Below are 13,761 nucleotides of genomic sequence, written 5' to 3' on the forward strand. Positions count from 1 at the left end.
GACAACATGGGAGAAAATAACCCCTGTGTCCCCTTCGCAGAGAGGGCTGCGAGAGGTCCAGCTGAGTTTCCGGCTTGAAGACATGGTTCCATTGGCAATGTGGACAGAGTCCGGCTGTCAGCTCGCAGAGCAGGGCTTTTCCTCCTCGCGTCCTCTCCCGGTCCTCCAGATCTGCTGTGGCCGCGGTTGGGAGCGGGATCTGGGAGATGCCAACCCAAGCCTTGGCGATGCCTGACTCTAATCAGGACGAGCTAGATGCTAGTTTAGACTTTCCGTAAAAAGAAAATAGTCCAACAGTAAAAGTCACAAAATTCTCCCCTGGTAAGGAAGAAACGGTAGTGTAAACTATAAACTACAGTTAAAATAAATAAATAAATAAAATCTTAAGGAAGTTCATTGTTTTCCTACTGAAGGGATTTTGTAACTTGATAGTTACAGTGACGTTTGTTTCTCTGTACCCACCACCCTGCCCCCAGCATTGTGCAGGATCCATAAATAACTCTTGCAGTAGTACTTTGTATCGGTTATAAATATCTGTTTATCTTAGTATCACAGCAGTTTCCAAGAATTTGACAGTAATATCCAGAGCAATGTTGAAAGTGTTGGGCAGGCCAGGGGCGGTGGCTCACGCCTGTAATCCCAGCATTTTGGGAGGCCGGGGCAGGTGGATCCCTTGAGGTCAAGAGTTTGAGACCAGCCTGGCTCACATAGTGAAACCCCATCTCTACTAAAAATATGAAAAATTAGCCAGAGGTGGTGGCGGACACCACCTGTAATCCCAGCTACTCGGGAGGCTGAGACAGGAGAATCGCTTGAACCCAGCAGGGGGTTGTTGCAGTGAGCTGAGTTTGCGCCACTGCACTCCAGCCTGGGGGGGGGGAGGGGAGAGAGAGAGAGAGAGAGAGAGAAAGAAAGAGAAATTAAGAATTGGGCATAGGTGTGTCCTTTCTATGAGAATTACCAGTAAGTTCTAGGTTTGGCCTTTCGTGTTTGTTACAAACTTAATGAGCTTATAATAAATGTTCAGTGCACAGTTCATAAAAATTACATCCCTCTTTATTGAGTGCTTACTTTCTGCCAGGCACTTCGTGAATATGATCGCTCACATTGAGAACACTGCTTTACAAGGATGCAGGCTTTGAGTAAGTTAGAAACATAGAAAGGCATTCCTCCCTACAAACTGGGTAGCCCAACAAACGGTGTAGCTCCAGGCTGGAGACCGCCTGCACTTCACTCAGGCCCTCAACCAGGAGTCTTGGGCAGTGATTAATTCCTGCCACAATGGAGAAGGGGGAAGAATGTTCCCTGGAAGGTATTATTATCCTCCTCTTTTACAGTAAAAGAGTCGAGGTGAGAAGTCATGTGACAGTATCTACTCCAAACCAAGGCCTCTGTCTTCACAAAATACCATAGATACTTTTATTTTTAAATTTTTAGATAACACATTTCAATACATTTTAAAAAGGGAACCTAGAATCATTGTCTTAGCTTTCTGGAACATTGGTTTCTCAGCTCCAAAGTATGAAAGTTGGACTAGATTACCTCTGAGATACCACTACTCGAATCCTTAAACCAGGTTTGGTTCTTACAACTCTTCTTCCAAAGAAACTCCCTAGTCCAGGGATAAGACTTTCAAAAGAAAAGATAGAATGTAGTAAAATAACCTGGTTCCAGCCCTCAGTTATGACCCAAAGCCTCTCCTTTCCCCCACTTTCTCTATTTTTTTTACTCCTTTGTGATCTCATTTCTTACACCTTGACTACAGCCTATACTCTGGGGAATTAGATGTAGTTTTCTTTGTCTGATCTCTCCTTAGGGATTAAATTCTCAAATGCCAGTTCTTCTGGCTGAGGGAGCTGTTCTCTTTCTCTCTCAAGTAAATCTTTTCCATTGTCTTCCCCATGAGAATCACAACTATTTTTATAGAAAACAAGACTCTAAGTTTTATTTTCACATTCTTTTCACATTTAATCATTATATATTTGTTGTTCTGCTGCACTAATTACAAGGTTTACTTTTTCCTCTTAATTGATGCTGCTAAATACCAGGGATCTGCATTGACAACAGACTATCTATATAATTTTTAGGGCTCAATGCAAAATAAACATACAGAGCCCCTTGCTCAAAAATTAAGAATTTCAAGGTGATGGCCGGGCGCAGTGGCTCACGCCTGTAATCCCAGCACTTTGGTAGGCCAAGTGGGCGGATTACGAGGTCGGGAGATCGAGACCATCCTGGCTAACATGGTGAAACCCCGTCTCTACTAAAAATACGAAAAATTAGCCGGGCGTGGTGGCGGGCACCTGTAGTCCCAGCTACTCGGGATGCTGAGGCAGAATAATGGCATGAACCCAAGAGGCAGAGCTTGCAGTGAGCCGAGATGGCACCACTGCACTCCAGCCTGGGCAACAGAGCGAGACTCCGTCTCAAAAGAAAAAAAAAAAAAAGAATTTCAAGGTGATAACAGCAGAGCATTAAAGTAAGTGCAGAGCCCTTTTGAGTATGGGGCCTTGTGCCGCTACACAGGACGCATGCTCTGATTCACCATATCATATAACCTTTTTTTTTTTTTTTGAGTCTAGCTTTGTTGCCCAGGCTGGAGTGCAGTGGTGCAATCTTGGCTCACTGTAACCTCCGCCTGGAGGTGGAGTTTCAGCAATTCTGGTTTGCTGGGTTCCAGCAATTTTCCTGCCTCTGCCTCCCGAGTAGCTGGGATTACAGGTACCTGCCACCACATCTGGCTAATTTTTTGTATTTTTAGTAGAGATGGGATTTCACCATGTTGGCCAGGCTGGTCTTGAACTCCTGACCTCAAGTGATTCCCCTACCTTGACTTCCCAAAGTGCTGGGATTACACACATAAGCCACTGTGCCCAGCTCATATCATGTAACTTCTAGATGACCCACTTCCATCTTTTCTTCCCAAACTTTGGCATAAAATGTTTGAAAAGAGCCTTCTATATAAGACACTTTCATCTAACCAGCAAAACCTGTTATTTTCATGACAGACATCATTAGTTGCAAATCCACAGCTGTCTTCCAGGTCTTTCCTGCTAGAGAGTGGCTAATTTGTCTATATATACTTTGACTGTGGTAGGCAGGAGCTGAAGATAGGAAGTCAGTTAGGATACAGTAAACTAGGTATGTCATTAGTATGGCTTGGTCCAGGAAAGGAGCAGTGAGGTGTGAAAAGTGGTCATATTCTAGATGTAACTTGATGGTGGAGCAGAAGGGATTTGCTGATGGACTGAATATGAGAGAAAAAGAGGAATCAAGGATGGCATTGAAATTTTGGCCTAAGCCATAGGATAGAGAGAGTTCTCACTAACTGAAATGGGGAGAATTGTGGAAGGAGCGGGTTTTGGGGGAAAATTTTAAAAATTAATTTCAGTCATACCATGTCCGAGAAGCTTATTCTGAGTCTGCAGTTCAACGTAAAGGTTAGAAATACATTTGGAAGTTGTCAGAATAGAAATGGCTTTTAAAGTCATGGCACTTAGCTTGGTACAGTGACTCACGCCTATAGTCAAAGCACCTTGGGAGGTCAAGGCTGGCAGATCACTTGAGTCCGGGAGTTCAAGAGCAGCTTGGGTAACATGGCAAAACCTTATCTCTATAAAAAAATTTAAAAAATTAGCCAGGCACGGTGGTACTTGGCTGTAGTCCCAGCTACTTGGGAAGCTAAGGCAGGAGGATCCTTCGAGTTCGGGATGCAGAGGTTGCAGAGAGCCGAGATCGTGACATTGCACTCCAGTCTGGCAACAGAGTAAAACCCTGTCTCAAATAAATGAATAAATAAATAACATGGGACTAAATGAGATCCCTAAAAAGTGAGTGTACACAAAGAAGCAGAGCTAGGTCTAAATCTTAGGAGGTCAAGGAACAAAAAACAAATAAAGGCACCTCAGAAGGAGCAGCCAAGTGCAGTAGAAGTGGAAAAGCGCTGTATTCTGGTGTGTCAAAGAAAGACAGAACCACCCATTTTACTGATACGAGGAAGGTGGGGGCTAGATATTGACTACTAGATTTAGTAACTGAGGGTTATTGGTGAACTTCACAAGAGTCTCGTTGAAGTACTGGGGAGAAAACACAGCTGTAGTCAGAGGAAGAAAAGAATTAGAAATGGCACTTACAGGCCGGGCACGGTGGCTCACGCCTGTAATCCCAGCACTTCAGGAGGCCAAGGTGGGCGGATCACAAGGTCAGGAGATCGAGACCATCCTGGCTAACACGTCTCTACTAAAAAAAAAAAAAATTAGCCGGGTGTGGTGGCGGGCGCCCGCACGCAGTTCCAGCTGCTCGGGAGACTGAGGCAGGAGAATGGCATGAACCTGGGAGGTGGAGTTTACAGTGAGCTGAGATTGCGCCACTGCGCTCTAGCGTAGGCGACAGAGCCAGACTCTGTCTCAAAAAAAAAAAAAACAAAAAGAAAAGAAATAGCAATTACAGGCTGGACGCAGTGGCTCATGCTTGTAATCCTAGCACTTTGGGAGGCCAAGGCGGGCGGATCACAAGGTCAGGAGTTCAAGACCAGCTTGGCCAATATGGTGAAACCCCGTCTCTACTAAAAATACAAAAAAATTACCTGGGCATGGTGGCGGGCACCTGTAATCCCAGCTACTCAGGAGGCTGAGGCAGGAGAATTGCTTGAACCCAGGAGGCAGAGGTTACAATGAGCCAAGATCGTGCCACTGCACTCCAGCCTGGGCGACAGAGCGAGAGTCTGTCTAAAAAAAAAGAAAAGAAATGCAATTATAGTGAATACCAAAATAAATTATGAAAATATATAGTATACTATATTTGTGCTGATTCTTGTTGAATGATATATTAATAAATACCTTGAAATGGGAAATTCTGGGTGGCCAAGACTAGGCTTTCTTTTCTTTTCTTTTTTTCAGAGACAGAGTCTCATTCTCTCACCCAGGCTGGGGTAGCATGATCATAGCTTACTGTACCCTTGAGATCTTGGGCTTAAGCAATCCTCCTGCTTCAGCCTCCTGAGTAGCTAGGAATACAGGTGAACACCACCGTGACTGACTAATTTTTGTTGTTATTATAGAGATGGGGTCTCCCTATGTTGCCCAGGCTGGTCTTGAACGCTTGGGCTCAAGTGATCCTCCTGCCTTGGCCTCCCAAAGTTCTGGGCTTACAGTCATGAGCCACCACACCCAACCCTACACTATATTTTCTATGTAGAACTTCCCAGAACAATAATCAGGATAGGCAGTCAGATCACTTCTAGAAACACCTAATGGTTTCTTCTATATATATGAACATCATGGAACATGATAGTATTGATGAGATGAGAATGCAAAATTTGTGGGGTTTAATGTACCATATTAACTTAGAATGCTTGGAAACTACAATATTAAACAATGCTTTGTGTTAAACAACAAAAAATCAATAAAATATTAACGATCAATGGCAGTTTCTATTTTTTAGTATTTTCCAATGTCTCACTAATGGCCTCAGCAGTGTTCATTGTGATGAAAATGAAAGCCACATGGTGAAAACAGTTCCAGCCATAATGGTTAATTTTTGTCCAGGATGAAAACAAAAGCCACATGGTGAAGCAATTCCATCCATAATGATTAATCTATGCCTAGTGCCAATGTTGTGGGAATCAGGTGGATGAGAGAGACTTCAGGGTAAAGCAGGAGGATCTTTATTGAGTGTACTCAGACTTACATCTGGAAAACTGGGCCTAGAACAAAGATAGCACTTGACTTTTATACACACTTCAAAAGGGAGTGGGCTAGCTTGAAGCAGGCTTACAGTTACAGTGGTGCGAAAGCAAAGATACAGAAGCAGAACAATTAATCAAATTGTGATAGGTTCATAACTCAGGATTACACATGACTGTTGCTATGCAACCCAGATGTCAGTTATCTAGGTTTTCCTTTAGTGCCTAGCATGGCTTATTCCATGACCTTCACTATGGTGTCCAGGTGGCTGTATCTCAGGCCTGCTCAGACAGTTTATGACCTTCACTCCACAACTTAGATAAGACAGAATGCTTGAAGTTGCCAATTACAGAGAACAGGAATCTATAAATTCATACTGTAAGAGAAAGGAAAATTTGTTTTTCTTCTCCTTACATTGAGGGAGTGCTGGGAGAGTCTCCAGAGCACATTCCTTTATGTCCTGACTTCTTAGATAGTGTTTATCAAGACTTTTCCTGGGTCTGGGCCTTGCCTGCTACTGCCTTTGGGATGAATCGGCCTAATACAGGAAAGCTTATTTCTTTCTCTTTTTAAGTTTTTCTTTCTTTTTCCTTCCTTCCTTCCTTCCTTCCTTCCTTCCTTCCTTCCTTCCTTCCTTCCTTCCTTCCTTCCTTCCTTCCTTCCTTCCTTTCTTTCTTTCCTTCTTTTTTTTTTTTCTTTTGAGACGGAGTCTTGCTCTGTTGTCCAGGCTGGAGTGCAGTGGCACAATCTTGGCTCACTACAAGCTCCACCTCCCAAGTTCATGCCATTCTCCTGCCTCAGCCTACCCAGTAGCTAGGACTACAGGTGCCCGCCACCATGCCCAGCTAATTTTTTTTGTATTTTTAGTAGAGACGGGGTTTCACCGTGTTAGCCAGGATGGTCTAGATCTCCTGACCACGTGATCCACCCACCTTGGCCTCCCGAAGTGCTGGGATTACAGGCATGAGCCACTGCGCCTGGCCTCTTTATTTCTTTAATTTCCAACCTCACCAAGGCTGGAAGGTTAGTCTCTAAAAGGGAACTTAAGTTAAAGAGAAATAAGTACTAGGTTCCACCCTTTGGCTAGAAAGTCAATGGCATCAATAGCTTTCAAGTTAGGATGAAGTGAAGGACAAGAGATGGCTGCACCAGATCTATGAGCATGGGCTTGTTCCATAATATGTTGAAGACAATGACCCTCTGCTTGGATATGGTGGGGGTCTACCATCAAGAAAATTTGATCAAAGAGATATTTTCAAGTTATCTTTGTCGGCACAATGTAAGATTGTTTGGCACACAGTAGGGATGGAAAGGAACCCACTTAGGTGAGACTGCAGGGTTTTAAACCATCAGGACAGAGTCCATACGTAGTTTTTCTAATTAGGGTTCCCGGCTACTTCCAAACCTCTGGTTGATTTTCAGCTTTGTATTTCCTATCATATACTGTACACCTTCATTGGGCTTCCTTAGACATCACAACTTCAAAATATCCCTAACTGTCTAAACCTGATTCCATTCCTCTACTTCCTTCCTTTCTGTACCCAGTGGCAACGCCAATCACCTCACCATCTAAGAGCCTGGGAATTATCCTAGACTCAAATCCCTCTCCCTAGTACTGTAATCTATTTGTCCCCAAATGCCATCTATTTCACTCAACATATCTAGAGTCAGTGCCATCCTTTTTATCCCTGCTTTGGTTTCTACCTTCATTATTTTTCATTCGATTACTCCAAGAGTGTCTTAACCATCTTCCCTACCCTCTCTCACCCACTTCCAATACATCTTCCTCGTTGTCTCCAGCTTGAACTTCCTAGAATCCTTTAGTGATCCCAACTCTTTGGCATGAGGCTCTCCCTGGTATGGCCTTTCCCCCTCTCCAGCTCCTTAGCTGCACCCTGGGCTCCAGTCACAATGAACTGCTCTCTATTCTTGTGTGTGGTTAGCTCCTCACGCTGCAAGGCCTTTGCATTTGTATCTGCCTGGAAAGTTCTTCCATAATTCAGACTAAGCTCACCTCAGAAGAACCCCTCTTTAATATGTCAGGCTGATTTCTAGATCTCCCTTGAGTTTTCCTTACCATTGTACCTGGCAAGGTGCAGCTTCATAATTTATTTTCCGATTTCTCTTGTAAGACAGCTCTGAAGCCAGGGTTAAATATAAGATGAAGGCAGAGCTCTACATCCAATGAGTTTTGTCCCTGGCCACCTTCAGGCTAGCTCACAGAAGCAGGAATGTCCAGTGCCCAGTCTCTGCAGTACAAGCTGTACGTGGAGATGGGGACCCATGCTAATGGCCATGGTAGTCTCTGATGGAGCAGTCCTGCAGTGTGGTCTGTGAGCATTATTTCCAGATGTGTAGACTCCAATTCTCTGGCTCTTTTGGAAATTCTATGAACTGCATAATACTTTTGAATGAATTAATTTTTTCATTAAACCAGTTAGATTGGCTTCTGTTGTCTGGAATTAGGAGCGCTGAGACAGACCTCTAAACTAGGAGAAGCTTGGAGTCAGGTCATCTCACTCCTGCTGTTCCTGGTCTCTGCCACATAGAGTCACTTCGGAGGGCTGGCTCTTCACCCTTCAAGCCTTGACCCTGGTCCACTTTTCTGTGAAGCTGCCAGATGCTAGATCACAGTGCAGACTGGCTTGGCCCTTTTGGAGGCCCCCTTCCTAGATTGGCTGAGGATGCCCTATATGCTGGGTTTCCCACCTTGTAGCACTTGAGTACTTTTCTCTTTTTTTTTTTTTTTGAGACAAGGTCTTGATCTGTCACCCAGGCTGGAGTGCAGTGCTGCAATCACAGCTCACTGCATCCTCAACCTCCTGGGCTCAAATGATCCTCCCACCTCAGCCTTCCAAGTAGCAGGGGCTACAGATGTGCGCCACCACTCCCAGCATTTTTTGTGTGTGGTAGAGATGGGGTCTCACTATGTTGCCCAGGCTGGTCTCAAATTTCTGACCTCAAGTGATCCACCAACTTTGGTCTCCCAAAGTGCTGGGATTTCAGGTATGATCCACCGCGCCCAGCCAGTTTTCTCTTTTTATCTCATACACAGACATATTCTAAGGTGCTGCATTGCTCCAGGATTGCTAAGTTAGGACAAGGTGGTTTCCAAATATGTCCATAAATTCTTTGATACACCTCCTCCCTGCTGCCATCAGGAGATGGGTTATTTCCTTTCCTTTGAGCCTGGGCAGGTCTTTGTGGTGTTAAGTGACTTCCAAAGCTGGGTTAGAGAAGGCCATGTAGGTTCTGCAGTTTCTCTTGGGAGGCTCATCGGCTGCTATGTAGGAAGTCTAGCACCCCTGGGCCTGCCATGTTGAGAGCCCATGGCGAGAGTGCATAGAGAGACATATCTGAGAAGCCCCAGCTGTCTAAGTCCTCCCAGCCGAGGTACCAAACACATGAGTGAATAAGCCTTTGTGATAACTCTGGTCCAATCCTGTCTGACAGCAACAGCATGAGAGACTGAAAGGCGAACTGCCCAGCAATAAATAACCAAATACTTTCCTGAATTTAATGGATGAAAAATCTGGGCAGCATGGGAGGGAGAAGTGGAGAGTTATAGTTTAATAGATATGAAGTTTCAATTTGGGGAGATGAAAATTTTCTGCAGATAGATGGTGATAATGATCGTACAACAATGGGCATGTACTTAGTCACTCAACTTTACACCTACAAATAGTTAAAATGGTTAATTTTATGTTATGCATATTTTACCACAATTTTTAAAAGAAAATCTGGGCAGTAACTGATTTTGGAATATATGTAAAAATGGGTATTTATATTATTAGACCAACTGGGCTCTATCCAAGACTGGCCCTAAATAACATAATAAAGGTAATATTTATATGAAACATATATGTCTGTCTTCAGGATAAGGATAGCTGTGCTTAAAAAAAAAAAAAAAAAAAAAAAAAACAGCAGCTAATGTTTATTCACTGAGCAGCCTCTGTGAGGCAAGTCCTAGGGATGTAGCGAGAAGGAAGACAAATGAGGTCTCTCTTGTTATGTATCGTATGTCGTAGTTGGAGGAGGCAGTGTTGAAAAGAGGTAGACAACCCAATCAAAACAGAATACACTGGGGGAATTCAAGTGCTATGCTGAGATTAAAGTAGGTGGTGTGATAGAGGGAGACTGGGCGCCTACGATAGCCCTGGGGTGGGGTGGGGGTGCTATTTTCTGTAGGTTAAGAAGGAGCAACTGTTGAGTTTGGGTTGACCACTTTTCTTTTGAAATGTTACTAGATATTCACATGGCAATGGTATATACTAGTGTTCAGTGGCATATACTAATCTGAGGTTCTAGGAAAGGTCAGAGCTGAAGATCCAGATTTGTGAGTCACTGGACTGTAGGCAGGATTTAAAACATAGTCTAGATGAGATTACTGGGGAAAGGCAAAGTGAGAGAAGCAACCAGAAGGAAGAGGCTGAGAACAGCAGCGAGGGAGGAGTGTGATGCCCTGAGGGGCTAATGCTGCTAGGATGAGAACATAAGTGACTGTGAGGTCTGACACCATGGAGGTAGGTGGTTTTATTGAATTATCTGTGGAGAGGTTTAGAGAGAGGGTCAAGGAATGCTTGTGAAGTAGGGGAGCAAAGGCTAATTTTTCAAGAAATTTTAATACTTAAAGAAGCAGGGGCCTGGTGCAGTGGCTCACACATGTAATCCCAGAACTTTGGGAGGCCAGGGTGGGAGGATCCCTTGAGCCTAGGAGTTCAAGACTAGCCTGGGCAAAAAAGCAAGATGCCTCTCTACAAAAATTTAAAATTAGCTAGGCATGGTAGTGTGCACCTGTAATCCCAGCTACTTGGGAGACTGGGGTGGGATGGTTGCTTGAGCCCCGGAGTTCAAGGCTGCAATGAGCTATGATGGCACTTCTGCAGTCCAGCCAAGGCAACAGAGGGAGACTTTGTCTCAAAAAAAGAAAGAAAGAGAAAGAAAAGAAAGAAAGAAAGAAAGAGAGAGAAAGCAATAAAGAAAGAAAAAGAGAGAAAGAAAGAAGGAAGGAAGGAAGGAAGGAAATGAAAGAAAGAAAGAGAAAGAAAGAAAGAAAGAAAGAAAGAAAGAAAGAAAGAAAGAAAGAAAGAAAGAAAGAAAGAAAGAAAGAAGGAAAGAAAGAGAAAGAAAGAAAGAAAGAAAAAGAGGAAGCAGGGAAATGGGACAAGAGCTGTCAAGTCAGTTATTACCCTGTGACAGGTACTATGCCAAACATTTATATAAGTATGTAGTTTCATTTTCATACAATTCCAGTTTCCATTTTATAGGTGGAAAAGGAGACACAAAGAAGATAATAAATTGTCCAGGGCATAGTAGGTGATAGAGCTGGGATTTGAACCCAACCTTATGTGAGTCCAACATTATTCAATTAGTTGTACCTTTAGTCAATAAATCACTCCTGCACTGATATAATTTAATAAAATTTTCTGATAAATAAAACTCGTATGCTTGACCAAAATATTTATTTGAGAATTATACAACAAAATTCCAATATGGCATAAACTTTGTGAAGACCTTTAAAAATATCCAGTGAGATTTGCTTCATTTTTGCCCCTAGAGAATTATTAATTATACAGTTTTATTTCCATTAAATGGAACTCTTGAGAGAAAAAGAACAGAAAGAAGAGGGAGATCACAATTTTATACATTGTGCTGAGAAATAAGAGGCCTTCCCACATGGTAGCTAATCCAGTCAAAATAATTGGCCACTTTGGTGTAAATACCTGGGAACTCTGGTTTTCCACAGTTTTCCCCCCAACTCACAACACCCCAGACATAAGTCACATTGTTGGCATCCATACAGACTAAGGGGCCTCCAGAGTCCCCTTTACAGGCATCGATGGAACCATCATATGTACCTAAGAAAGAAATGGGAAAGAGAAAATCACACATTTCCTTCCATTTTTCAAGGCTGCCATGCTTCCTCCAGGGCATTTAACGACTTTGGCTTTCTTACAGTTTCCTGACAGCAATAGCATGGGCTCTCCTTAGAGGCCCCGGCTGGGCTTGCAGAGTTGGAGAGATGCAGGTTGGAAAATGCTTTACGAGTCTTCTATTCATTCCCCCAATTCAGCATGTTCTTTCTGTGTTCTCTACTTTATGCAACTGAGTACCGAGATGGGATTGCAACCTGAAAGTTGCACCAAATGCTGAGTGGGAAAATGACAGGACTACCTAGTGCTTACTGAGTGCTAAATATTTATTAGTCACTCATTGTCTTCATTCTCACTACAACCCTGTGAGGCAAATATTATCACCCCTATTTTATACATGAGACAACTATGACACAGAGTTTAACTTGTCTAAGGTTACACAGCTACAAACGACAAGGTCTGGACTTGAACCCAGGTAGCCACACCTCAGAGCTTGTCCTCTTGACCATGATAATCCCTTTTGGGAGATTTTGTGCTGTTCCCCCCTTTTGTCCACTGTAATCCTGAACTCCATTTCAAGATAGGAGGACACTTTCTTCTCACTCATGACTTTCTGAGATTTTTAAATCACTGTATCCAAGAAGTTATAGGATGCCAATAACTGCCTTTTCAGTAATACACCATTTAGAAATGGTTTCAATAAAGCACCTAAATGCACTACACTGGCTGGTACTTTGCCTGCCTTTGTATCACCTCCAAAAGTAGGAGCTGCTATTATTGTATTGGGCAGGAGAATTAGCTTAACCATGTTATCAAAGGAGTCCGTGGCATAAGAAATGCACTGTGATTTCCATGGAGGGAAAATTTACTTCCAACTGGAAGTAAATCTTATCTCATTTGAGATGAGATAACTTGAATTTGTATTTAAAAGTAATTTAGTTTTGATCCTGGGTATACCACCTCTTGTCTGTAAGACTTTGGGCAAATTATGTAACTGCTCTGCATCTCAGATGCCTTATCTATGATCCTCAATTTTACAAATGAAGAAACCTGCTCAAGGTCACATGACTAGCAATTAATAAAAGCTGGGATATAAATCTAGGTCTGGTTCCAGAGCCCGTGCTCTTAGTCACCTTGCTGTGCTGCTATAGAATCGCTTAAGGAGGATTTTTCCTCATAGTATTAGAGGAAGAAACCTGAGCTACAGGGAAGGGACTGGAAGAGTTTGACAGTGCTACAGCCAGAAGGTCAAATGGAGGGAATTAGGGCCCAAAGCATGGGGCTGATGTGGTGGGAGTAGATGTTTGATAGGAGAAACACATACATCTTGACATCTTGGATAAACCACTTGGCACTTACCTGCGCATTCCATTTCTTTTTCATAGAAGCGATTTCCATAAAACTTAGAGCAGTTGCTTATTAGTTTAACTTCACCCCACCGAAGTGAAAAGACTTTTTCGTTATCTAAACAAAGTGAGAAAGCAAACATTTAGAAGTCACAAATGAGAAATCTAAATACATACTGTCATAACTTAATAAACCATTAGGATTATGAAAGGGTATATAGTCTTGAATATATATAAACTTTTGAGGACACTTCCTTAGCATGTTTAATCATATCATATCTCTACTTCTAAAACTGGATGGATAGTCAAGGGGGACTATTGAACATATGGTCTGAAGTCACACTCATTTAATAAAGAGCTGGTACCCTAAGTTGAATGAGATAAAATCTTTCCCTTTTGGTTGCAGAACTCGGTCAGGCAATTGGATAGGAATCAGTGGTAAGGTCTTTTCACATAAATACCTCCTATCTTCTTACAGTCCCTTATTTCTTTGAGAATGTTTGTTAAAGCGAAAACAATGTTTTAATATAAGAACTTCAAATAAAGGAAATACATATGAAGTTATCGATGTTTGTGTGTTTTTGTGTGTCTGGGAAGAAAAATCCATCTCCTAAGTGATTTGAAATTATTTAAAAGGGGATTTAGGATTTTCTTCCTCAAGTGATCTACCTCCCTCGGCCTCCTAAAGTGCTGGGATTACAGGCATGAACCATCGTGCCCAGCCAGGAAGGAGTTTATTTTTTTTTCCTTCAAGCTCTACTTCTAGTTAGTCTCAAGACACCTGCCTTCCTTAGAACAAGAGCTTCTTAAAAAATAGTAATTTCTTATTTCCCCTAATTTGGGAAAAGCCTTTAAAAC

The 13,761-nt window shown here is 42.7% G+C and overlaps 1 protein-coding gene across 3 annotated transcripts in view; it reads right to left on the reverse strand.

Moving 5' to 3' along the window:
• Positions 1-11,126: 11,126 nt before the first annotated feature.
• Positions 11,127-13,761, reverse strand: part of CFI (complement factor I) — a 59,948-nt gene continuing 57,313 nt past the window's right edge. For all 3 annotated transcript variants that reach the window (XM_025385435.1, XM_025385434.1, XM_025385433.1), the window contains 2 exons: positions 12,917-13,021; positions 11,127-11,542 (listed from right to left, as the gene is read on the reverse strand). In XM_025385435.1, the coding sequence (XP_025241220.1) occupies positions 11,325-11,542; positions 12,917-13,021 (323 nt within the window). In that variant the 3' untranslated portion in view covers positions 11,127-11,324. The remainder of the gene's footprint in view (positions 11,543-12,916; positions 13,022-13,761) is intronic.

Source organism: Theropithecus gelada, chromosome 5 (genome assembly GCF_003255815.1).
Source record: "Theropithecus gelada isolate Dixy chromosome 5, Tgel_1.0, whole genome shotgun sequence".
NCBI classification, from domain to species: Eukaryota; Metazoa; Chordata; class Mammalia; order Primates; family Cercopithecidae; genus Theropithecus; species Theropithecus gelada.